A 26020-nucleotide genomic window follows, 5' to 3' on the forward strand; every position below is an offset into this window, starting at 1 on the left:
TCTGGGCATCCTGGGGGATGACCCCGGTGCCAGGCCCCGCGCTGGCCGCCTGATGCCGGGCGGGCCGAGCCGGGGATGCTGGAACGAAGGGTGTTGCTATGGCAACGGGAGGCAGGGCCTGGGGGGGGGACCGGGCCCGGGCTGGGGCTGGGGGGGCCGGCGGTGGCTGTGGCCGGGCGATGGCGGAGCGCGGCCCGGCCTTCTGCGGCCTCTACGACACGTCCTCGCTGCTTCAGTACTGCAACGGTGAGACCCATCCTCAGTTCCTACCCTGGCCCCGCCCAGGGCTGGACCCATCTCCTGCCCCAACCTCCTCCCAAGTCCCCATCCTCCGCCCCATGCTAAAGACCCCTTTCTCTCCCAGCAGGATCCTGATCCCAGAGCAAGTTCCCTGACCCCCAAAGCCCTGATCCCAGTCCCCCACCCACTTCCACCCTCCCCTTCTCTTGAGGTGGCTGGATGGAGAGAAGGGGGCAGAACCTTCGGCAACTTGGGGTCGAAGTGGGGGAGACCTGGAGGTCTGGAGCTCTGCCCTCCCTATCCCCTCTCAATCCTCTGGGACCCTCACCCTTCTCCCTGACAGAGGGACAGACAGATTAGGGGGAGGGTGGGATCTGGTGTTGGCTAGTTGGCTGGATGTGGGACCAGGTAGGATGACCAGAGGACTTTGCCTCCACTATACCCCCCAAATCCTTAGGGCCCACCTCTCCCACCCATTAGAATCACCCTTTCTCCCTAGACAAATGTGTTTGATACCAGAAGGGCCATTGTGGGTGTCAGGGCCAGATGAGGGGAGCTGGAGGCAGAGGGGAGGGGAGATGAGAGAAGTGAGAAGTGGGGGCTGGTCTCTGGGCAAAAGGGCTGAGGGGGGGGAATGGTCAGGAGCAGGCAGAGGACTTGAGTCATGGGCAGGGTGGGTGTGGGGGATGGGGGGCAGGCCAAGGCCTCAGAATGCAGCTGACCTCTCTGGGTGGGGGCTGAAGGGCCAAGATGAAATCCCCTCCATTTCACTCGGGGGGCCCTGAGAAGGGACCACCTTCCAGTTTGGGGCTCACTCCCCTGGTCACACACTCCGGTGCCAGGGACCACTGGAACGGGCAGAGGACCAGAATGCTCATTTTGTCCTCCTCTGCCCCTTTAAGAGGCAGGATGACAGGGTGCCCAGGCCTGGGTGGAGTATCTGTTCTGCTGCTGAAAAGCTGTGTGTCCATGCACAAGTAACTCCACCTCTCTGGGCTTCAGTCCCCTTCCTCCTCCCTTCCTCCTAAAATGGGTATAATACTACAACTATGAGTTCGCGGGAGCATTAGGTACCATAATAATAGTTCATTATATTCTGTATTTACGGAGCACATGAGCCAGGAAACGTCCTTAGTGTTTTGCACGAACAGTGCCTGCCACACGTAAGCTCACTATAACAGATCTCATTTTCGGGGGTATTATTATTAACGGTAAGAGAGAGCTCGGCACGAGGTGATTGGGCCCCTCACCTATTGGCTATGTGACATTTGCGAGTCTCTGCTCACTCCCTAAACCTCCCTCCTTAGTTTCCTCCTTTGCAAAACGTGATGCCAACAGGACCCCGAGATTCCCTCTTCTCATGAGTACTGAGACCTGGCAGCGCTCTCCCTCCGACCTCGGGAGACCCCCACCTTCCTCTGCAGGTCCGGGCGCCGGACCTGAGAAGCGCCGGGTGGGGGGCAGGGCGGGCGAGGCCCGGCAGGCGATTGGGCCGCGGGGGGAGGGAGGGGAGGGACGGACGGCTGCACTGCGGAGCCCAGCGGACGGGTGGGGCGGCCCACCGACGCGGGATGGCAGTTGTGACCTCTACGCCCAGTCTCTGTTAATGCCACCACCTTTACTTCCACTCGGCTGGGAGCCAGGGCGTCCTCGGTTGTGGCCAGCAATGAGTCTGGGTATGAGAGGTCTGGGAGGGAAGAGGGGGAGGGGGACCACCTCGGTCCTCCGCCCCTCCCACTTCTGGAAAATGGTCTATGGTGGGGGGGGCGGTGGAGAAGTTATTTGGCTGCACCTATGGGCTGGAGAGGAGAGGGAGAGCCGAATCTGGGGCGTGGGGTACAGAAGCTAAATAAAGGAAGGGAACAGAAGAGAGAAGCTCCAGTTGGGAAGAGTTTGGGTGTCAGCATCTCCCGCCCGCATCTCCCTTCCGTGGGTCTCCTGGGTCTGCGATACGCTGCCTGCAACCCCCAAGTCCGCCACCAGGGGCCGCAGAAACTCTGTCCTTGCACCTGGCTCTGGGGTCGAACCCCTTGGTGAGGGACCAGGCACGAGCTTTTGGCTTGGAAAGTCTTAGAAACAGAGCGGGAACGTTAGTACCAGCGATAAAATATTGATATGCGTCAGAGCATATTGGAGATCAATTCTAGAACGTTGATGTCACTGGGAATAAGTTGGTGTCATCCTTAAAAGGTTGATAGCACTCATAGATATTTAGCATCTTAGTCACAGAGTCTTAACACCAGAGTCAAGAGGCTCTTGATTCGTAGAATCTTAGAAGGTAAGAGAGGAAGGGATTTCCCTAAGGTCACACCTCCAGGGCACTGCGGCGGAGACAGAGTGTAGGGGCAAGTGCTGAGAGCAGTGGGGATTTCCTTCCCCCTCGGAGCCATCTTCCTTGGCCCATCTCCAAGCGTCCCAGCCCCCGGTTGTGGGAGAGGAAGGGGAGTGGCTGGCCCCGCTTAGACCCAGGAAGGCGAGAGTGGCACATGGGGCTTTGAAGTTCCTGGGTGACCCCCCCCCCCAGCTAGCGCTCCCCCGGCCTTCCAGATGATAATTTGTCGGGCACGAGCGGCATGGAGGTGGACGATCGCGTGTCGGCGCTGGAGCAGCGGCTGCAGCTGCAGGAAGACGAGCTGGCGGTCCTCAAGGCAGCACTGGCTGATGCGCTGAGACGCCTGCGGGCATGCGAAGAGCAGGGCGCTGCGCTGCGCGCGCGGGGCACCCCCAAGGGCCGGGCGCCTCCGCGCCTGGGCACCACAGCCTCAGGTATCTTCTCTTGACTGGAGGGGTGAGATGGGGAGGGGTCGGGGCCCGGATCTCACACTCATACCTTCTGTTCTCTAACCCCATCCTTCTAGTGTGTCAGCTCTTGAAAGGCCTTCCCACCAGGACGCCCCTCAATGGCTCAGGACCACCGCGGCGCGTGGGCGGCTATGCCACGTCCCCATCCTCCCCCAAGAAGGAGACGACGTCTGGGCGCAGGTAAGGCACGGAAGGAAGCCGGGATCCCCAAACCTCCTCCAAGAAGGAGGCTGTTTATATGGAGAGGGATAGACTCGTGCCCGAACTTCAGCAGTGGAAGGTACGGGGACGTTCTCGCCAGCCTCCGGGACTCGCCTGCTGGCCTCGCAGGCTCCGCCCTAACCATGTGCTCTCCCTTCGCAGTGCCCGCCGCTACTTGTCACCAGAGCGCCTCGCCTCCGTGCGCCGAGAGGACCCCCGAAGCCGCACCACATCCTCTAGCAGCAATTGTAGCGCCAAAAAGGAAGGGTAAGTGTCCGAGGCGGGGTCATGTCACAGAGGGTGGGGCCAGGACCCCAGATGGGCATGGAAAAAGATGGGGAAGTTAGGGTGATGCCCCAGGCCACGAGGTGATAACCCAGAGCCGGGTCATCTAGTTCAGAAGGCGCGGACAGTGCGGGTGGGAGGGACCAATCTGTACAGAGCGTGGTCGAAGCGGAAGACCTGGGAAGGCGGAGCCAACATTGAGGGGCGTGGCCGAAGACTTAAGGGGCTGGACCAGAACATAGGAGGCGTGGATGGTCAGGGTCTCCTTGGTGAATCAGAGGAGACGTCAGGGAGGAGCCAGGTTTGTGGGCGTGGCTACTAAGGTAAAGGGGAGTCCCCTCTGATCCTCAGGGCTGGGGCCAGGGCAGAAGCCTCAGAGGAGTTTCAGCAGGGAATGGGGGAATCAGAGGGAGGGGCGTGATTGGAATTTGAGGGCGTGGCCAGAGTGTTGGCCTGGGCAGAATCAGAACCTGGGGTGGGGGTCCCTGGGGTTGCGACCAGCTGGAGGCGTGTCAGATGCAAGGAGCCGGGCGGAGCCGACCCCGGGGGAGTGGGCGTGGTTTGGAGGTTAGGCGTGCCCATATGTGGGCGTGGTCAACTCTCAGGAGGCGGAGCCAAGGGACTGGATCACGTGCAAGTGGTCGTGGTGAGAAGGCCTGGAGAGACCAGAGGAGGGGAGGGGGGCCCGGGGGGTGCGGTCAATTATCAAGAGACTGAGTCAACTCAGAGGCAGGATCAGAAGGATAGGTGGGCGTGATCAGAATGTTGGGCGTGGTCAACTGCCCGGAGGCGTGGCCATACTGAAGGTCTGGGCAGAGTAAAAACCTAAGGGTGGAGTCACGATGCAGTGGGCGTGGTCAGGGCTTGGGGGCCGGACTTAGGCGGGACTAGGGTCAAAAACCACGCATTTCAATCCCACTCAAATAATAGCAAATTCGTGCATAGCGCTATGCGCCAGGCACTACTCCAGGCACTGTACATGATTTAAACAACTTAATCCTCGCAAACACCCTGGGAGGTAGGTACTCTTACCCGCATTTTTCAAACGAGGAAACCGAGGCAGAGGTTGGGCATCTTGTCCACACTGCTGGGAAGTGGCAGAGCTGGGGTTTGAACTCAGGCAGACACGCCCCCGAGTCCATGTTCTCAAACGACACTCTCCCCTACCCCCCAAGAAGAGTCTGGTATCAGGACCCCACAGCCCGGGACTTGAGACTCAGAGTGACCCGCCGGCTCCCGGGGTCAGCCGCGGAGGGCGGGGCAGGGCGCGGCGGCGCGGGCACCTCCCAGGGCCGGAAGCGGCGGAGCTGGTCCCGGCTCCACCCCCGGCCCCGAAGCTCCGCCAGCCGCCGCCATGAGTAGCTTTGGAGCTGGGTGAGACCCTCTCGCAGACCCCCCTCTTCCCCGCACTCCCGGAGCCTGGATCCCAGGTCCCCCCCTTCGCCAGGGACCCAGGCCCACGAACCTCACCCCTTTCCGCCGGCGGAGGGAATGTGGAGACACGCCCCTTCCCTAAATCCTTCACCGCTTCCCTTGCTGCTTGGAGTTTGGGGCGCCGTGGGACTGGGGGTGGGGAGCGTTGGGAGAGCCGTGCCGATTAGGAGGGAGGAGTCCCTGATGACTCCCCTCTTCCAGGACTGCGTCCCTGCCACTTCGTGCTGTGTGATCTTTGGCGATCACTGCCTCTCTGGGCCTGTGTCTTAGGCTCTGCAAGATCAACCGAGCAAAGCACACGGCCTGCAGAGAGGCAGCGCTCCGCTCCTTACGCGGCCCCCGTTATTCATCAGAGACCTCCGGGGAGCGGTGGGGTGGGCGAGCGGTGCCTCCCCTTTTCTGACCTGCCTGCTAATTAGGGCCCATTTTTTTTTTTTTCTCCTTTCCGCACAGCAAAACCAAAGAAGTTATCTTCAGCATGGGTAAGTGGGGAGAGGGGGCGGGGCTTGCTGGGGTGAGAGGCCGGAGCTGGAGATCGGGAGACCTGGCTATAGAGCCTTTGCCTCTCCGCCTCAGTTTCCCCACCTAATTTTTTTTTAAAAAAAGTGAAGCCTGAGGGGGAGAGGAAATAGGGATGGGGGCTGGTGTCAGCGCCTGACCTCTGGGGGTGTCCTAGCAGAGGAGGGCTCCGTGAAAATGTTCCTGAGGGGCCGCCCGGTGCCCATGCTGATCCCGGACGAGCTGGCACCCACTTACAGCCTGGACACGCGCTCCGAGCTGCCTTCCAGCCGCCTCAAGCTGGACTGGGTGTATCCTTTTGCTTTAATCCCTTCCTCCCTGTCCTCCACCCCCATCCCCCAGTCAGGAGGGGACAGAAGTCCTTCCGTGTGGGACTTCAGCAGGAGGGAGGGGTAGGTCTTTGTACTGAAGATGAGGCTTTCCAGGTCTCTGTGGTCAAGACTCCTCCTGGATTCAGAAGGGCGCGGAGGAAGGCAGGTTAGCAGAAATGACCTTTTATGGTTCAGTAAAGCAGCAGATGTTTGGGGAGCTCCTTCCATGTCAGATTCTCTTCTGCATGCGAGCTGGGTTCAGGGAGATAGATGATGACACAGAAGCCAGTGATTAAATAAACAAGATAATTTCAGTTAGTAATAAATGCTGGGAATACAGTAACATAAGCTCCTGTGAGAGGAGTAACTGGGTTTCTCTGAGGAGGGGGCATTTGAGATGAGAATTGAACAATGAAGAGCCAGCATGGAAAGAACTAGAAAAAGAATGTTCCGGACAGAGGGCATGGCAGGTGCAAAGGCTCTGTGGCCAGAGTGAGCTTGGTGTATTTGAGAAACAGGAGAAGTTGGTAATGGTTAAGAACCATGTCTTTGGAGCCTGGCAGAAGTGGGTTGAAACCCCAGCCCAGCCTCTGTGACCCAGGAAAAGTCACCTTGCCTCTCTGTGCCTCAGTTGCCTCCTCTGAAAAATGAGTGTCATGCTCTCAGATTCGTAGGGCTATGAGACAACGTGTAAAGAGGCTGAGCTCATAATCTGTGCTCCATAAACAGCGATTGGTAAAATGATAACTAATCATTATTGAGCACTTATATACCAGGCACTGGCATATAACTAAGTTCTTTCATGTATAAATATGTTGAATAATATGATCCTTCTCTTTGGTAGAATTGAGAATGTGTTTGTACAACCAGTGGCCTCTGAGAGCTCTCTGAATCCTACAGGTTGGGAATTATTACCCCCACTTTCCAGATGAGGAAACTGAGGCCAAGCGGGGGGAACAGAGCCCCATCCGAGAGAGTCAGAGCAGATCTGAGGCAAGAACTCTGACTCTGGGCCCCAAGCTGTTTCCAAAAAACCCACTGGGTCTTGGGGTCGGCCTGCTAGGGACCCAGTCCCTATCCTTTTCTCTTGGCCTTGGTTCCGCTCTGGAGGAGGCAGGGATGTTGGAGCCCAGAGCCTCTTCAAGGCAGCTGGAAATATTCACGAGAATCAAGTATTATCAAGCTGTCATGCCAGGCTGGATCAGATGAGGGGAGCTAAGACTGCGAAAGTCAGTGTGGGCCTCAGATTCCCCATCTCTAAGATGACCACGAGGCGGTACAGTTTCTATGGGGTCAGGATACACATATTGACATGCATTCAAATATTTTCTGAACATCTGGGGCCAAGGGCTGGGCACCCAGTCGTCACCATGACAGCGTCTGCCCTCCTCAGGCTCACAGTCCAGTGTGGGCAGAGGCTCCTTGACAGTGACAACCCACAGTAGGCAAGGCTGGGATGGGGGCACCCCAAGGGGGCAACTGACCCAGCCTGGGGGTCAGAGAGGGCTTCCTAGAGGAGGAGCTATAGGAGTGAACAGAACAGCCCAGTCTTGGCCACCGTGGAACTCACAGTCTCACTGGGAACTACGGACAATTAACAAATTAACCAGATCTTTACTAAGTGGAGATGTCCAGTGGAGGAAGTGAGCCTGAGGGCTGCTCTGAGGAGGTGACAGCTGAGAAGGGTGGCAGGTAGAGTGTACCAGGCAAAGGAAGGTTAGCACAAGGCCTGGGATGGCAGTAATGACCTTGGCATTTTGAGGAGCTCTAAGATCAGAGAGCACGGGTGGGCAGGAGCCTGCTGAGGCCAGGAGGGGCCAACCAGGCCAGTGGGAGGAGGTTGGGTTTTCTCTCAGGGCACTGCGGAGCCATCGAAAGTTCTAAACGGGAAAGTCAGCCATTCCTTCAACAGATATTGAATTCATATGTCTGCTGTCTACCAGGCCCTGAGCTGGGCACAGGGGATAGAACAGTAAATAAACCATACAAAGATCCCTGCCCTCCTGGAGCAGACACCCTAGTTGGGGAGACAGGTAAGTTAAACATCACGTGGGATGCTGATGTGTGCACTGCAGAAATATGATGGGGAATGGGGCAGTGAGGATGCATAAGCTTGCAGTTTTAAACAGCATGGGCAGAGAAGGCCTCTCTGAGGAGCCGAGCAGAGACCTGAAGGAGATGAGGAGCCATGGAGAGATGAGGGGGAGGAATACTCAGGTGGAGGGAACAGCAAGTGCAAAGGTCCTGAGGTGAGAACAGGGAGGAGGCGAGTGTGGCTGGAGCTGAGCAAGGAACCAGGGCCCGGATCAGGCCTGGGCTTTCGTAAGAACTTTGACTTTTGCTCTAAGTGCAATGGGCCCCACGGGAAGGTTCTGAGCTGATTTCATGTTAACGGGTTTTAACACGATCCTTCTGGGGAGAGGGGGCAGACAGGAGGTTATATTCATTCCCTGTAGCTGATGCAACAAATTACTGCAAACTTGGCGGCTTAAAACTACAGAAAATCTCTCACAGTTCTAGAGGCCAGAAATCTCTAAATCAAGGTGTTGGCAGGGCCATGCTCCCTCCAGAGGCTCTGGGGGAGAATTTGTGATATGTCTGTCTCCTAGCTTTTGGTGGCGGCTGCCAACCCTTCAGGTTCTTTGGCTTGTAGCTGCATTAGTCCAATCTCTGACTGTCTTCACGTGGCCTTCTCCACCCCTGTGTCCGTGCCGTTTCCCCTCTGTCTCCTATGAGGACACTTGTCACTGGATTTAGGGCCCACCCAGATAGTCCAGGATGATCTCATCTTGAGATCCTTAATGACATCTGCAGACTGCTTTTCCAAGCAAGGTCACATTCACAGGTTCTGGGGGTTAATATTTTGGTGGACATATTTTTGGGGATACCATCATTCACTCCCCCCCCAGTGGTAGGACTGGAAGGAGGAAAGCCTAGCCCTGATGACCTTGTGGAGTCCGGCATGTGCCATGCAAAACAGTCTCCTTAACCGGCCCCCGGGCATCTCCAGCTATGGCTACCGAGGCCGAGACTGCCGGGCCAACCTTTACCTGCTGCCCACGGGGGAGATAGTGTACTTTGTGGCCTCTGTGGCCGTGCTGTACAGTGTGGAGGAGCAGAGGCAGCGGCACTACCTGGGACACAATGATGACATCAAATGGTGAGGCCGGGAGGGGGATGTCAGAGAGCTCCTGCCCAGGACACTATTAGGGGCGGTGGGGCGGGGCCAGGCCTTCACCTGGCCTCCACGCTGAATTCAGGGGAAAAAATGTGGATTGATTATCAATATGTCAAATGTCGGTGAATTCACTCAAATGGCTGGATTTTTCACTTCTTTTGCAAACTCTGAGCTGGTGCCCCAGATAATCCAATCCTACAGTGTGTTGGAGCCCGGTGGTGGCGACCCCTTAAATGAGTGCGCTCTCCTGGCCACCATTTGTGATACAGGCCTGAGCCCTGTGACATTTGAGTTAGAGACCCCAGGCCTGAGTCTTGCTGGAGTCTTCTGAGCTGGGGTACCCAGAAGGTATCCCCTTATTGCTGCTGAAGGACTAAATAAATGTTTATTGACTAAAGAACTCACTTAGGCAACCTGTGGAATGAATAAGCAGGCATCGTGAATGCGGCCTGCTGAGGGAGGGGTCCCGGGCCCTGTGAGCCCCTCCCTCCCTGAGCCCTGCCCATCTGGCCTCTCTCTCCTCAGCCTGGCAGTCCACCCCGATATGGTCACCATCGCCACTGGACAGGTGGCGGGCACCACCAAGGAGGGGAAGGTAACGGAGTGGAGGGGACAGGACCTGGAGACTGGGATGGGGCGGTGGGGGATCAGGCAGCCAGTACCCCCAGGTAACAGGTTTCTGCCTTTCCTGCAGCCGCTGCCACCCCATGTGCGCATCTGGGACTCGGTTTCCCTCTCCACCTTGCACGTGCTGGGCCTGGGGGTGTTTGACAGAGCCGTGTGCTGTGTGGGCTTTTCCAAATCTGTAAGTCCTATGCCAGCCCTCCCCCGCCCCTTTGGGATGGAGGCCACGCCTTCCTTGTGACATCACGGGTGTGGGCCACGCCCCCTTCCAGGCCCTCCGAGCTGTGCGCCCATCTTTGTGGCCTCACAGGCCTGCTCTGTTAGCCCTGATGACGGGGACCATATGTTCACTGACCCCAGACAAACTCCTCAGTGATCCCTTGTCGATCGGTTCATGCTGTCACATTATTTTTCGCACCACCTTTCATTCCGGAAGGGTCCTTATCCCTTAGGCATTTTAAGCCGCGCTGTTCCACTGTTCCTTGTATGGTCCTAGACGGGTGTTGGCAGGTCTGGGGGAGAGAAGTACAGAAATCCAGAGTAAGCCTTTAGGAATTTGTAGAGCAGTCTGACATTCCCACAACATCCAAGTGTGTGATTGTGGTGTGCTTTTCAAAAAAAAACCATATTTTAACACTTTTATCATATTTCACCAAAATATTGGTCTGCAATGGATCAGGGAATAAAAACAACCGGTCTGTCCACAGATAGTTTGAGAAGCAGAGCCTCACTGGTTTTCTAGGCCTAAGGAGACATCTGAGAGCTTTGGGGAACAAAAGCTATTTTGTTGCCAATGTGTGGGAGGAAATAAAAACCCTGCAAAATCAAAAGTAACCTGTGGGGACGGCCTGGGGGTGCAGCTAAGTGCTTGCGCTCCGCTTCCGTGGCCCAGGGTTCACAGGTTCAGATCCAGGGTGTGCACTGAGGCACCACTTGTCAAGCCATGCTGTGGCAGCGTCCCATATAAAGTAGAGGAAGATGGGCATGGATGTTAGCCCAGGCCCATCTTCCTCAGAAAAAAGAGGAGGATTGGCATTGGATGTTAGCTCAGGGCTTATCTTCCTCACAAAAAATAATAATAAAAAAAAATAACCTGTGCTTAACTAAAGGTATGAAAAAAAATTATGCCAACTTTATTCATTGTTTAATTTCATATACATAAAAGTCATTCCATACGAAAATGAAGATTAGACGCTCTCGGCAAGAATTCCTGACTGAGTGATGGTTGCAGAGAAATTGTCGCTTAGGGTAAATTAGATGAATTTCTTAGGGACGAGTCGTTTCAAAAGGAAAATTATAAAAACTCAGTAAAATGTGCATGTGGCCCCTGGATGGGGAATGTATTTTAATGTGTTTCGTAAGATGTGGGCCAGGGCCTTTGAAAGTCTGAAAACAGGCTGGAGTGGCGAATGCCCCAGCGGGCAAGGTTTTAGGGGGATGGATCTTGACCCATCTGCCCCTCTTCCCCTCCTCTCTCCTCCTCCTAGAATGGAGGCAACCTGCTCTGTGCGGTGGACGAATCCAACGATCACATGCTCTCCGTGTGGGACTGGGCCAAGGAGGCCAAGGTGGTGGATGGCAAGGTGGGGTGACTGTTCTCATCCCCTCTCCTTGGGGTGCCCCTGTGGGGCTGGCCGGATCTCAGTGGTTAGGAGTCTGGAATCACATAGATCCATGTTCATGTCCTGGCTTTGCTATTTGCTGGCTGTGTCACTTTGGGCAAGTGGCTTGCCCTCTCTGAGCCTCGGTTGCCTCATCTGTAAATTGGGGGATAAAAGTAGCATCTTCCTTGTAGGGCCTTGGCTTTGATGTTGGGAAATGGGGTGGGTGGACCGGGCTCTACAGAAGGGTTGGTACGAGGCGGCTGCTGACTCTACAGCAATGTCTAAGACAGACCTTGACTTGCGTCTCTGGGTGGTAGCCTCTTTTACAGATGAGGAACCTGAGGCATGGTAGAGGGGAGATCTCCTTGCCCAAGGTCACATGCCTGTTCTGGGCTAGGGGCAGGACACCTAGGTTCTGGAACGGGGCCCACAGTTTGGGGAAGGAGAAGTGGTTGAGAGGCTGAGCTCTGGCGTCAGATCTAGGTGGGTTGATTCTGGACATGTCTTACCTGGCTGTGTGGACTTAGGCAAGTGACTTTCCCTCTCTGAGCCTCACTTCTTCATCTGTAATAGGGAGGCACTAATGAGCCTTCCCTCACAGGGTGCTGTGGCATTAAATGAGTTAATAGATACCAAGAGCCAAATAGCAAAGATACAGGCAGGTAGAGTCGAGTCTGCAGTGCACAACCCATACAGCTGTACAGGGCAATCCTCCATGGGGTGGGTGTGGTGGCCTGCCCTGGCGGCTTTGAGGTCCTCATTCAGCATCTCCCCACTCCCCAAAGTGCTCCAATGAGGCCGTGCTGGTGGCCACCTTTCACCCCACAGACCCCACCGTGCTCATCACCTGCGGGAAATCCCACATCTACTTCTGGAGCCTGGAGGGGGGCAGCCTGAGCAAGCGGCAGGGCCTCTTCGAGGTGAGTGCCAGGGGTGCGGGGACGGGCTGGCCTTGAAAGAGGCAGGCAGGGACACCCAGGCAGACACTTAGATGCCCCAGAGCGTGTCAGAGGCTGGAGATTCCAGGAATGCTGAGATGTCGCCTATGGAGGCTCAGTTTCCTTGTTCATTCCAAGGGGATGATCTTCCTTAAGTCTTTGAAGTTGTGAGGATCAATGGGATGAAGAGCTAGCAGCTCCTAGCAGATAGTCGATGCTCAGTACTTGGGTGCTGAGGTTGTTGATCTTATGGATAAACACAGAGAGGTCAGAGGCTGACTGCCCAAGAGAGACGCACCGAGATAGAGAAACTGAGCGGGAAGCAGAGGGCCTGGGAGGGAAGATGCAGGGGCACCTTGGACAGGGCTCCCCCTGCCTTTGGTGAGAGTTGGGGCTTCCACCCCAAAAAGGAAAGCCCAGAGAAGACCAGGCACAGATGGAGATGAAATGGAAATACTGAGAAGAGGGTGGGGTGGGGCAGGGAGGGGGACCTAGAGAGAGATAGAAGACGGGGAGGGAAGGAGGGAGAGGGGTGGGCGCAGACAGGGGAACCCAAAGGGAAAACAGCAGGGGAAACTGGGGACAGAGAGGGAGGGAGAGTCAGGGAAGAGAGAGAGGAGGCAGGAAGTGGGCCAGGGCTGGGGAAGGGAGACAGTGTGGTCAGAAACGCTAGGCGACGCCAACACTCATGGAGGCGGGTTGGAGATGGGGATGCTCCACATGGGTCTCACCCGATAGCATGGAGGGGACCACAGTCCTGGATGATGGGGGAGCTCTGGGAGGCCACTCTCTTCAGTGACCCTCTGACACCTTCTCCTTCTCCCCCACCTTAGAAACACGAGAAACCGAAGTACGTGCTGTGTGTGACCTTTTTGGAGGGTGGCGATGTGGTCACCGGGGACTCTGGGGGGAACCTCTATGTCTGGGGCAAAGGTCAGTGTCACCCCACCTGTTTGGTCCCCAATCCAGTCCCTCCTAACCCCCTTTGGCTGTGCCTCCCTTCCTCTGATTTTGCTGGTGTGGAATGTATGATAAAATAGGCTCAAAATAGGTTCACTTGTCCAATTCTAACATCCCCTTCAGGGCTCAGCTCAAATATCCCACCTCCATGAAATCTTCACTTATTCCCCACCCTTGTCCTCTGCAAACCCCATGTTAGGGGTCAAGTTTGAACTGTAAATGAATGGGTTAACCCAGTTGTGGGTGGGTGGGTGGATGGATGGATAGGATGGATGGATGGATGGATGGATGGATGGATGGATGGATGGATGGATGGATGGATGAAGAGATGGTTTGTCCCAGAGCAAGGAATGAATGAATAAGCGAATGAATGAATGAAGGGGTTGTCCTCGTCAGTGAATGGAAGAATGAGTAGATGAATGTGCTATCCTCCTTTAATGGTGGATGATTAGGTGAATGAACAACTAAATGAATGAATGGTGGTCCCCATAATGGATGACTGTGTTAACAAATGAAAAGGTCTTTTCCCAGGCAGTGGATCTATAAAGCAATGAATGAATGAGTGCATGAATGAAGGAGTGAATGGTTATCTCAAACAATGGATTAATATTTATGAAGAATGCATTGTTCCAGGAAGTAGATTGATTACTGAATGACTAAATGAGTTGATTATCCTAGCCAATGGATGGATGAGTAAATGAATAAATGGTTGTCCCAACCAATGGATTCAAGGGTTGTCCCAGCCAAGGCTAATGGGGTGAATAAAGCTTGCCCCAGCCTTTGGGTGAACTGTGAATAAAGGAATGAATGGGTTGTCCTGGCCAATGCATGGCTTGAACAAATGAATGAGTTTTTTGGCCTGGGTACTTTTGCTTTCGCATACATCATGCTCCCCATTCAAGGCTGCACTGAACATTATTCCCATTTCACAGATGAAAAACAATAGGCTCAGAGAAGGGAAATGACCCAGCAAGTGGCCGAGCTGGGCAGAGTCAGGGCAATTGGTCTCTAAGGCCCCAGCCTTTTTCAGGCCACCTTCCCCACCGCACAGGGGTATGTAGGAGACAGGCCTTAATAATTGGCAGTGTGTCTTTCCCAGAAGATTGTAAGCCCCCTGAGGGCAGAGACTGGCTCTGATTTGTTTCCACAGCCCCAGTCCCATCACTGGGTCCAGCCCAAGGGGCTCTGGGGTGTTGGATGGGTGGGTGGGTGGAAAGATAGGTGGACAAGATGATGTATGTACACGTGGCATCGCATCTGAGTCTTCAAGGATGGGAACTGAAGAGGGTTGTTGCTTCTCCTCTGCATCCCTGCCCCAGCCTCCTCCCTGGTCTCATGGCCTTCACTCTTGCCCCCTCCAATTCAGGTTGTTCTCAGAATCAAATGTAATTCTGACCCTGTCCTTCCCCTGCCAAATCCTTCTGTTACTTCTGGTTTCTCCAGGACAAGGTCCAGGTTCCTCACTGAGGCCTCCAAGACCCTGGAGGGTCTGGCCCTGCCTTCTCTTGCCCCTTGCATGTTACACTTAGTCACACCAGATTTCTTTTTGTTCCCTAAATAGTCCATGCTCTCTCCTACTCTCTGCCCTTTGCACATGTTGTTCCTTCTGCCTGGAACACTTTTCCACGCTCTGTTGTCCTAGCCACATCTTACTTAACCTTCAGATCCTTGCCCAGCCATCCCCTCCTCCAGGAAGCCCTCCCTGACCCACCAGGGCTTCTATAAGATCCCACAGTGTCCTGGGTTTCCCCATCCCAGCCCCAACCACCTTGGGTTGTCGTGGACTGGTAGTGGGTCTGTCTCTCAAATTGGCTGTGAGCCCCATGAGGGAATGATCTGATTGGTCACCACTGTGTCCCCAGTATCACCCAGCATGAGACTGGGCCCAGAGTAAATGCTAGTTAAATAATAAATAATTGTTGATTGAATGGGTTAATGGATGGATGAGTGGATAGGTAGATTGACAGATGAGTGGATAGATGGGTGGATGAGTAGATGAATGGGAAAATAGATGGAAAATGGGTGGATGTTTGGATAGAAAGATGGATTGACTGGGTAGCTGGATGAAAGAGAGGGTGAATGAATGGATGAGAAGTGGTTTGATGGATGAATGGAAGGAAGGGTGGATAGATGGAGGTATCAGTAGATAAGTGAGTGGATGGATGGGTGGCTGGGTAGATGGGTAGATGTTAGTTCAGATGGTTTAATGGATGGCTGGTAGGGTGCTTGAATAGATGGGTGGTGGGTGGTTGGATGGGTGGCTGGAAGGGTAGATAGAAGGATGGAAAGGTGGGTGAATGGCTGGATGTAGGCCTGAGAGTTCAAGGTGCTTTCGGGGGTCAGTACAGGGCAGCGTCCCCATGCTGACCCCCGCCCCTGGCCACCCCGCAGGTGGGAACCGCATCACACAGGCGGTGCTGGGTGCCCACGATGGTGGCGTGTTTGGGCTCTGCGTCCTGCGGGACGGGACGCTGGTGTCCGGAGGGGGCCGTGATCGGCGGGTGGTCCTCTGGGGTTCCGACAACAGCAAGCTGCAGGAGGTGGAGGTGAGGAGGGGGAGAGGCTCATATGAAGGTGAGGAGACCCCCCCACCCCATTAGGGCTCCTAATGCTAGACCCTCCTCACCCTGGCATGTTACCCCCATCCCCACCCTCATCTGTGTCCTACACTCATCTGCCCGCTCTCTCTCCTCTGGCCCACCCAGGTCCCTGAGGACTTCGGCCCTGTCCGCACTGTGGCAGAGGGCCGGGAAGACATGCTGTACGTGGGGACCACCCGCAACTCCATCCTGCAGGGCTCTATCCACACTGGCTTCTCGCTGCTCGTCCAGGTGAGCATCTCTTCTGCACCTGCCCTGCTGCCTCCCCAACCATCTCTCTTCTCTTCCCATCCATCCCTCCTTTCTTCCCACTCCCATTTCTCCTCACCTCCCTGCCCCGTCCCTTTTCCTCTGGCCTGGCAAACACCGCTTACCCTCCCCTTACCTGCTGCCGCTCCATCGCCCCACCCCTGACCTAGGATCCCTCCCAGAACTGCCCATGACCCAGCAAGGGGTTAACTGCTAGCACAGCAGAGAGTCCCCAGGACCCTGCCCCAGCTCTGCTGCCCCCTGCCCTTCTGATCAGGGTGGTGTCCATTTCTGTTGGGACATGCCCCGGCAGGTTGTCACACAGGCTGCATACACCTTGGGCCACGCACCAACCAGGTCTCCAGGTCTGAGGATTTGGGAAGGCCCTCTGGAGTCTGCCTGTTTTTCTTCTTCCAGCTCAGATACCCACTCCTCCCTCCCGTGTGCCAAAACCCTACCCCTACCCACTTAAAAAACCCACCTACCAATAGGCAGTATAGTATGGTGGGTAGGAATATGAATTCTGGAACATGATTGCTTGGGATCAATTGACAGCCCTGTTGTTCATCATTAGCTGTGTGAGATCAGGCAAGTGAGTAACCTCTCTGTGCCTCTATGAAATGGGAGAATAACAGAACCAACCCCATGGGCTTTTACGAGGATTCCCTGAATCAGTTCACATACAGCATGTAGAAGGGTGCCTGGCACAGAGTGAGCACTCAAAAACTTTTGGCCCAAATTACTCCTTGCTTACTGGTCCCCTTCCTTCACCACCTCCATGAATTTTCCCTCAGACAGGCTAGCTGAAATCTGGGCCGCTACCTTTAGATCCCCCTCTGGCTCCAGATTCCGTGGAAGAAGAGAAAGAAAAACAAGGGCGGGAGGGATTTTCCAGGTCCCAAGATGGGACCTAAGAGACCCCAATCAGATTATCAATACTCTATATTATTAAGTATATTATTAATACATTAACATATTATTAGAATTACATTATTAACATTAATCACTCTGCTAATATACATCATAATTATATTGATTATTGATGTTAGTTATTTATTGATGAATAATATATTAATAATATGTTATTGATAATAGTTAGCCACTTCCATTTTGTAAGCACTGTCTCAACTAGCCTTCTACACTTTCCATCCCTGATTTGAGTGAGCACAGCAAAGCCATGAGACACGAACACTGATCAGCCCCATTTTACAGAGGAGTAAACCGAGGCTCCAACGAGCATCCCCTGCCCAGGTGACTGTAACAGTCACTACAAGAGAGCTGAGGTCAGACCCGCCAGGCTGAGTACCCGCCACGGAGTCCCACAGCCTTCTGGGCACCATCTGACCCCCCAAGGTCAAGCTCCTACCCACCGTGCTCTCTTGTCTCCCCCTGTGCAAGCTGGAGGGCAGAGACCGGGGGAGGGGCAGCATTTGCCTCGAGCCACACAGTGGGGCAGGGGTCTGGCCCATGGCGGCCTCCTTCAGACACATTGGGGAGAGGGTCTTCCCCGGGTCACCTGTGGGGCAGGGTGTGTGGCTGGGGCTAGTCCAGGACTGCTTTGTGGCATCAGGCTTTGGGGGGAAAGGGCCTGGGTTGGTGGTCTCCATGCTGTCCTCTCCCCTTTCCGCCAGGGCCACGTAGAAGAGCTGTGGGGCCTGGCCACGCACCCCAGCCAGGCTCAGTTTGTGACGTGTGGGCAGGACAAGCTGGTGCACCTGTGGAGTGTGGAGTCCCACCAGCCCCTGTGGAGCAGGAGCATTGAGGTAAGGGGACGGGGGACTCGACACCATGTTCTAACAGAACAGAGCAGAACACGCCGGGGCTCTGAGCATCAACACCACAAAACCGACCGGCCTGCAGCCTCTGCCACAGTCAGGAGGGTGGGGAGTTAGGAACCGCTGAGTTTGAGAAAATGCTGTCTTCATAGCTGCACTCCAGGAAACAGGAAGCTGTGGCCGCCTGAACTGTTGGCTCGAGCTGCACTGTCCAATACATGTGGCTATTCAAACTGAAATTAACTTTCAAATGTAAATAGAATTAAAAATTCAGTTCCTCGGTTGCACTAGCCACATTTCAAGGGCTCAGTTGCCACATGTGGCTGGCTCGTGGCTACCATGTTGGAAAGTGCAGATATAGAACATCTCCATCATCGCAGAAGGTTCCATTGGACTGTCTCGCTCTAAAGTGACCCAGTACTGGCTACATTTGCACTGGCAAGACCGGATACTCTGTGCCCTTGCCTTTCAACGTGCACAAGGCTAGTGACTCCTCCCGGGCACTGGCAGGACCCATTGCTTTCAGGACCCAACTGGTCGGTAGACTTGGCAGAGGCATGGCTTCCACCTTCTGCCTCCCGTGGCCCACAGAAGCGCAGCTGATTGTCGGACCCAAATCACAGGGGAACCCTAGCTGCAAGGGATTCTGGGCAGTGTAGTTTTTAAGCTCCCCACCTGTGCAGCATGGGAAGGTCCGCCAGAAGGTCAGTCCACCATATCTCCCTCACCATCCTTTCAGGCTTTGCTCCAGGAGTCCCTCCAGGGTTCCCTCTGCTCCTGGAACACTGGTGGCCTTTGGACTTCTGTGAATCAGGATGCTGTGCCCTGGAAATTGTTAGGACACAGCAGTTCTCCGGCTTGCCAGGGTGTCAGAATCACCTGGGAGTTGTTGGAAACAGAATCCTGAGCCCCGTGCACAGAGTTTGATTCAGGAGGTCTGAGTTTGGGACCAGAAACCTGCAGTTTGTAACAAGCTCCCTCTGGTTAATCTGATTCGGGTGGTCTGTGGACTGTGCCCGGAGAAACCGGTTTAGCACTTTACCAGCATTGTCTTAACTTCTTCCCGCAACCTCCACAAGGCGGTAGGGATGACAGATCCCCACTTAGAAACAGGCTCAGAAAAGCAAAATCACTTGCCCATCATCACAGTGTAATTATCATCATAGCTGACCTTTTTTGAATGCTTACTGTGGTCCATCTCACCAGCTTACCATTCTAACGACTTTACACCTTGCTTAGAACAATCATGGAAAGTGTTGATCTCCATTTGCCAGATGAGGCAACCGAAGTGGACAGAGGAAGTTATTTGATGTCATATAACTAGGAAGTGAAAGAGCCACAGTTGGAACCCACGCCTGATGCCGTGATGCTCTATTGCCTGTGAACCAACCAGATGCCCCCAAAATTTAAAATATGATAATACCCAGTGCTGGGTATTCAATAAAGATGGGGGGCAACAGGCATTCAGACATGCCTGGTGATAAGTTGATATACTTTTATGGAAAGCAAATTGGCATTGTATATCAAAACTCTTAAAAATATGGATACTCTTGGTTCCAGTAGTCTCGCTTCTAGAAAATTACCTAAGGAAATCATTTGGATGAATCAAGTGGTGGGAATTTGGAACAGGAGTAGAAAAGGATCCAGAGTTAACAGTGGCAGGAGGAATGTTTGCCCTTTGAGTGGCACGTTTAAGGAAAGGGGCATGGTTTCTAGGGTGTCTGGGGCAGTGGGTTCCTGGAGGGCAGCAGTGGGAGGTAAGAGCCCTCATCCAGGCTGAGAGTTGGCTCTGAGGCAGGGGAATGGCCAGATGGATGGGGGACCCCAGCTCTCAGCGCTGCCTCTTCTCTCCCTCCTCAGGACCCCGCCTGCTCTGCTGGCTTCCACCCCAGTGGCTCTGTCCTGGCTGTGGGCACGGTGACTGGCAGGTAAAGCTGAGGAAGGCATTGGAGGAGGGCTTCTCTGCTTCCCAGGGACTGTCCCTTGACTATACCTTCTTCCTCCCCCCGGCCACGCCTTCTCCTTAAAGATGGCTGCTGCTGGACACGGAGACCCATGACCTGGTGGCTATCCACACAGATGGCAATGAACAGATCTCAGTGGTCAGCTTCTCTCCAGGTAAGGCGCTGAGCCTGGGACCCTGGAGAGGCGGGGCCTGGGAACTGAGGCTCAGAGTTACTGGCAGAGGGAAGGGGCGGAACCTGTGAGGCAAGGCCTGGGGGCGGCTCTAGGTCTGTAACAGGGATGGAGTTTGGGATTGCTGAAGAGTCTGGGATAGTGGGGGACTGAATCTGAGAAAGGAGGGGGCGGAGCCTGGGTGCCTCCTCATAGCCCCCCTCCCCCTCCCCCAGACGGGGCGTACCTGGCCGTGGGCTCCCACGACAACTTGGTGTACGTGTACACGGTGGACCAGGGCGGCCGCAAGGTCAGCCGCCTGGGCAAGTGCTCGGTGAGTGGGCAGTGGCCCCAGCCCGCGCCGCCACCCCGTCTAGGAGGTGCAGAATTAACCAATTTTCTACCTCAAGGGAGCACAGCTTCAGCACTCAACTGAGTCTGCCCAGATCATGTCCAGGAGTCTTAGCCCCGCCCACACATCCCCCACCCGTGTTCTATACCTCCTTGTGTAGCCCCGCTCCCTACATCCTAAGCCCACCCCTCTGTGTAGCCCTGCCCCCCACGCTCTGTGTAGCCCAGTCCCTGGCATTCAAAGCCACGCCCCTCTGTGTCTAGCTCCGCCCACATGTTCTAAACTCTCCCTGTGTTCTGAGCCCTTTTTGTCTAGCCCCGCCCGTCACAGTCTGGCCCCGCCCCCCGTAGTCTGGCCCCGCCCCCACACTCCAAAGGCTTGTGTATCCTTCCCGTAGCCCCATTGTGTTCTCATCGTGCCTCTGTATTTTGCCTTCCACCCTTTCTAGTCTAGTCCTGCCCCTCCAGCTCTAACTCCACCCCTTCCCTCCCCTAGGGTCATTCCAGCTTTATTACTCACCTGGATTGGGCCCAGGACAGCAGCTGCTTTGTCACCAACTCCGGGGACTACGAGATTCTGTACTGTGAGTTCTCTGAGACCCGAAGGTCTGTTCCTCCTTCAGCCTCCCTATTTGCGTGTGCGATTTGCAGAGAATTCCCTGAGTTCTGGGAGGGGAGGCAGGGGCTTCAAGTCTCCCTCCTCTGGTTCTGTATTCAGGGGCTGTTCTGATTGGCTGGTCTCCTGGCTTCTGGTTTGGTCCCTGGTGGGCCCACTTTTAGTTAATTCCTCCCTTCCTGGTTGGATGGGTGAGCTCAGTTGTTTAAGCAGATGCTCCTGCTCAAGCCTTGGGGTGTCCCCACCCGGGATCTCGCCCCCTCAGCCAGTCTGGAGAGGTGGATAAGCCCTGGGACCTTAGCGTCCCATCTCGGACCTCAGTGCCCGTTGTCTGTGCAATGGATGGGTTAAGTCAGTAGTTCTTTCCACTCTGAACTCCTCCTCCTTTTTTCTGCCGCAGGGGACACAGCGACCTGTAAGCAGATCACTAGTGCAGAGGCTGTGAGGAACATGGAGTGGGCCACAGCTACTTGTGTCCTGGGGTTTGGGGTGTTCGGTAAGTTCTGGAATGGGGGAAGTCCCACTGAAGACAGGAGTTCCAAGAAACATCCCTGACTGTTGGTTTTCACAGTCTCTTATTGGTTACCTCCAGGACAGGAAACTCACTCCTTTTCATGTGTGGACAGTATTTGTGTAACAGGAAAGGGTAGGATGTGATGACTAAGGTCCCTTGGAGCTGTAATGAAATGAGACCCAATGGGTGGTGACACTTGGCCCAAGGATATTCATACTGCCAGTGTCCCAGCCACCCATTCATTCAGGCATTAATGCAGTCAACACATACTCCCTGAGTGCCTCTGTCCCCAGCCCTGAGCTCGGTAGTGCTGGGACACAGTGGTGACCACGACAGCCCTGGCCCTGCCATCATGGGCCTCCCAGTCCAGTGGAAGAGACAGATCTGTCCCTGGATAACCTAGAGTAGACCCAGGTAGGACAAGGAAGCCCAGAGGGGGCATGTGGCCCCAGCCTGGGAGGGAGTCAGGGAGGGCTTCCTGGAGGAAGGGACATCCAAGCTGGACCTGGGGGATAAGGAGGTACAATCTAGGGTGGTGAAGAAGGAGAGCAGTCTACGCAAAGGGAATAATAGCACGTACAAAAGCCCAGAGGTGACATAGAGCTTGGCATTTGGAGAAATTCTGGAAGGCAGGATGGCTCAGTCATTGCAAAGTTCAAGGGGAGCACTGGTGAGGATGATGCTGGAGCAGTTGGGGGGACCACTCCAATCAGATCTTGGAGGTCATGATGAGAAGCCTGGGCTTCCTCTTGAGGCCACTGGGGAACCACGGAAGGGTTTCAGGCAGTGGAGAGACAGATACACATTTCCGAAATATTATCCCAGCTCTCGTCCCTGGCTAGAGACAGGCTAGGTGAGAGGAAGGCAGGAAGGCTGGGGCTGGGGCCTGCTCACCTCGGGGGGGTCCTTGGCCCCAGCTGACATCTTACCCCCCCTCCCCACTCCCCATCTTGCCCACAGGGATCTGGTCCGAGGGAGCGGATGGTACTGACATCAATGCTGTGGCCCGCTCGCATGATGGGAAGTTGCTGGTTTCAGCTGATGACTTTGGCAAAGTCCACCTGTTTAGTTACCCCTGCTGTCAGCCTCGAGTGAGTCCCTCTGGGGGGCTGGCAGGGTGGAGGTAACAAGCAGCACCGGGGGCAAGATTGAGGTAGCTCTCTCCAGGCCTCAGTTTCCCCTTCTGTACAGGAGTGCAGTGGCTTGATCCCAAGGACCTTTCTTAACCTGAAAGTCAATAAATTTCAGAGTCTGTATTGCTAAAGCTCTGAGCGTCTGCAATTCTGAGGTCTTTGGTTCTTTGATCTCTTTTTTTTTTTTTTTTTTTTTGTGAGGAAGATCAGCCCTGAGCTAACATCCGGGCTAATCCTCCTCCTTTTGCTGAGGAAAACCGGCTCTGAGCTAACATCTATTGCCAATCCTCCTCCTTTTTTTCCCCCAAAGCCCCAGTAGATAGTTGTATGTCATAGTTGCACATCCTTCTAGTTGCTGTATGTGGGACGTGGCCTCAGCATGGCCGGAGAAGTGGTGTGTTGGTGTGCGCCAGGGATCCGAACCCGGGCCTCCAGCAGCGGAGCGCACGCACTTAACCGCTAAGCCACGGGGCCGGCCTGTCTTTGATCTCTATTAACTCAAGAAATATTTATTGAGCACCTACTGTGTGGCTGGGTGGTGCACAAGACAGATGACCTTTCACTTTCTTCTTTCTCTATTGCAGGCCCTCAGCCACAAATACGGCGGACACAGCAGCCACGTGACAAATGTGGCCTTCTTGTGGGATGACAGCTTGGTCCTGACCACGGGGGGCAAGGACACTAGCGTGCTGCAGTGGCGGGTGGTCTGAAGTGGAGGGGGGTGGGTCCCAGGGACATGGGGCCAATGTCGAGTCAGGTGGTAGGGCTGGAATTCTATTTTCGGGAGATGTCTATTGCCGAGTAGAGTAATATATACCCAGAGTATGTCTATAGCAGAGGGGGTTATGGGGTGGGAGGGTGCACTGACAGAAGTCTCTATTTATCAGGGTGGGAAGAGGGGTCACATTGCTTTGGGGGAGCCATTAGGGTGTTTGATTTGGGGTGTTTTTTAAGTTTATTCTTTTGTATCATCCAGAAATAAAGACACGTGCACTGAGATGACGTGTCAAGGTCTGTGTATGTGGTATGTCCATAGTCTGAGTGTGTCTCTAAACGATCGTGTATGAGAAGGATATGTGTGTGTGTGTTACAGTGTTTGCGATGAGGGATCATTATTACTTAGGTCTTTGTTGGTCTTTAAGCTTGACAGAAACCAAGCTTGCTCTAACTTAGGCCAAAAGAGGACTCGGTTGGCCCACATTGCCAAACAAGGAAGGGCAGGCGTCTCCTCAGGGATTTGAGGGCAGCCAGGATACCCCATACCTTCTCTGACTTTCTGTGAGTCAGCATTTTTCTTAGGGACCAGAATTCGTACTCCACACCACAGAAACATGGCACCCAGCAGCTTCAAACTTCATATCAACCAGCCTTGGGCCTCAAGGCCAAAAATCCCAGAAAAGGGATGTGATTGGCCCATCTGCAGATCAATCAACTTGGCCTGCTGGTTGGTCTGCTGTGGTTGGCCCCACTTGGGTGAAGACCAGCCCGGACCAATGATGGTGGCCAGGGAGATGGGATTGTGTAAAAAGATGGAAGCCTCCACCTGAACCACAAAGTTGAAGTAAGGCAAGGGAAAATTTCAGAGAAGTGGGCTGGTGACACAATAGATGTCTGGGAGAAGAGGTCTGAGGACTCTGGGTTGAAAGAGACAGAAACCCAACTCCATCCGGCATAAACAATAAAAAGAAATTGCCAGGTCATGGAACTGAGTACTCCAGGAGGGGCCCAGCTGGATCAGAGGGCTCAAATGTGGTCAGTGGGTTTCTCCTCTTGGGGATTTCTCAATTTAGTATCTGTAACCTTGAGCAAAATTTTAACTTTTTTTGTGTGTGTGAGGAAGATCAGCCCTGAGCTAACATCCATGCCAATCCTCCTCTTTTTGCTGAGGAAGACTGGCCCTGGGCTAACATCTATTGCCAATCCTCCTCCTTTTTTTTCCCCCAAGCCCCAGTAGACAGTTGTATGTCGTAGTTGCACATCCTTCTAGTTGCTGTATGTGGGACGCGGCCTCAGCATGGCCAGACAAGCGGTGCGTCGGTGCGCGCCTGGGATCCGAACCCGGGCCACCAGTAGCGGAGTGCGTGCACTTAACCACTAAGCCACGGGGCCGGCCCCTAACTTTAGCTTTTTATTGATGTTTAACAAACATATGGGGAAGTACACTCATTATAAATGTATAATCTGCTGAATTCACAAACTGATCCCATCCGTGCAGCCAGCTCCCATATGGAGAGACAGAACCTCCTCAGCCCCACAAAAGCCCCCTTGTGCCCAGTCGCAGTCATTGCCCCCTACAGTAACCACTACCCTGATTTCTCACACCATAGAATAGTTTTACCCATTTTTACTTTAAATCAGAGGTGGCAAACTTTCCGTAAAGAGCCAGATAGTAAATATTTTAGACTTCATGATTCACCCAGTCTCTGTCCCAACTAACTCTGACATTGTCATGTGAAAGCAACCACATGCATACACAAATGAGCTTGAGTTCACATAAAACTATTTATGGACACTGAAATTTGAATTTCTCATTTTTATAGCGTCATAAAATACTAGCATTTTGATTTCTGTTGAACCATTTAAAAACGTAAAAAGCATCTTAGCCCATGAGCCATACAAAGACAGGCGATAAATAGGATTTGGCCCACAGTGGTAGTTTGCCCACCTTTGTTCTAAATAGATGGAATCATATAGTACAAACTCTTTTGTGTCTAGCTTCTCCCCTTGAGTGAGTTTCTTAGCCTCAGTTTCCCCATGTATTAAATAGAAGTTAATAATGGCCAGCCAGGAGGCAGAGTGCTTAACCTCACGTGCTCTGCTTCAGCAGCCCGGAGTTCAATGTTTTGGATCCTGGGCTCAAACCTACACACACTGTGGTGGCGTCCCACATATAAAACAGAGGAAGATTGGCACAGATGTTGGCTCAGGGACAATCTTCCTCAAGCAAAAAGTGAAAGATTGGTGTAGATGTTAGCTCAGGGCCAATCTTCCTAACCAAAAAAGAAAAAGAAAAAAATAGAAGTTAATAATAGCACATGCCCCATAAGAGTACTGTGAAAATGAAATGACTTAAATACATGTGAAGACAGTGCCTGGCACTTAACAAGCTCTCAATAAATGGTAGCTGATTATTTTCACACAGTTGAGAACACAGACGCCACAGCTGCAAGCATCCCGCCAGGCCACATGCTAACGTCAAAGCAACAGGAAATCTTTCTCCCCTAGCTCTCACGTGTCTCCAGGAGGAGTCTGGCTCAGCTTTGATCATGCGGCCAACTTTGAACCAATCTCTACGGCCCAGGGAATGGGGTCATCTGATTGGCCAGCCTGGGTCACGTGCCCACCCTTTCGGTTAGGAAGGGGTGAGTGTACAGTATCTGGGACTGACAGCACCACGTGAACCTCTCCAAGTGGGCGGGGGAGTTCCCCCAAAGGAAAGAGGGTGGGAAAACGTGGAGCAGGAGATGGAGGTTACCAGCCATCTAAGCAAATTTGGGTCAGTGTGGGTGACACCCAAGAGGACAGGTTCAACGATGCTTCTGGGAGTTTGAAGATCCCTGCTCCCATTATC

General features: G+C 54.0%; 1 protein-coding gene across 7 annotated transcripts; it reads left to right on the forward strand.

Annotated features, from left to right (window-relative positions):
* Positions 1-15: 15 nt before the first annotated feature.
* On the forward strand, positions 16-23296 carry EML2 (EMAP like 2). 7 transcript variants are annotated; one of them, XM_087421541.1, is made up of 22 exons: positions 16-246; positions 2769-3006; positions 3099-3222; positions 3406-3510; positions 5416-5444; positions 5642-5771; positions 8803-8952; positions 9496-9565; positions 9665-9775; positions 11082-11177; positions 11984-12118; positions 12970-13069; positions 15488-15642; positions 15802-15927; positions 17577-17708; positions 19581-19648; positions 19750-19838; positions 20072-20169; positions 20683-20770; positions 21203-21298; positions 22277-22407; positions 23034-23296. In XM_087421541.1, exons 1-22 carry the CDS (start codon positions 76-78, stop codon positions 23157-23159), a joined length of 2568 nt encoding a protein of 855 aa, XP_087277667.1. In that variant the 5' UTR covers positions 16-75; the 3' UTR covers positions 23160-23296. The 7 variants fall into 7 exon arrangements, 5 of the variants coding, with proteins under 5 accessions (XP_087277667.1, XP_087277664.1, XP_087277663.1 ...); XM_087421537.1 differs by lacking the exon at positions 16-246 and adding an exon at positions 1892-1916 and having other exon boundaries at positions 2788-3006; XR_015549477.1 differs by lacking the exons at positions 16-246; positions 23034-23296 and adding an exon at positions 1862-1916 and having other exon boundaries at positions 2788-3006; positions 20683-20792.
* The last annotated feature ends 2724 nt before the right edge of the window (positions 23297-26020 follow it).

Source organism: Ceratotherium simum, chromosome 33 (assembly GCF_057802395.1).
Source record: "Ceratotherium simum simum isolate JZ-2026a chromosome 33, ASM5780239v1, whole genome shotgun sequence".
Classification (NCBI taxonomy): Eukaryota; Metazoa; Chordata; class Mammalia; order Perissodactyla; family Rhinocerotidae; genus Ceratotherium; species Ceratotherium simum.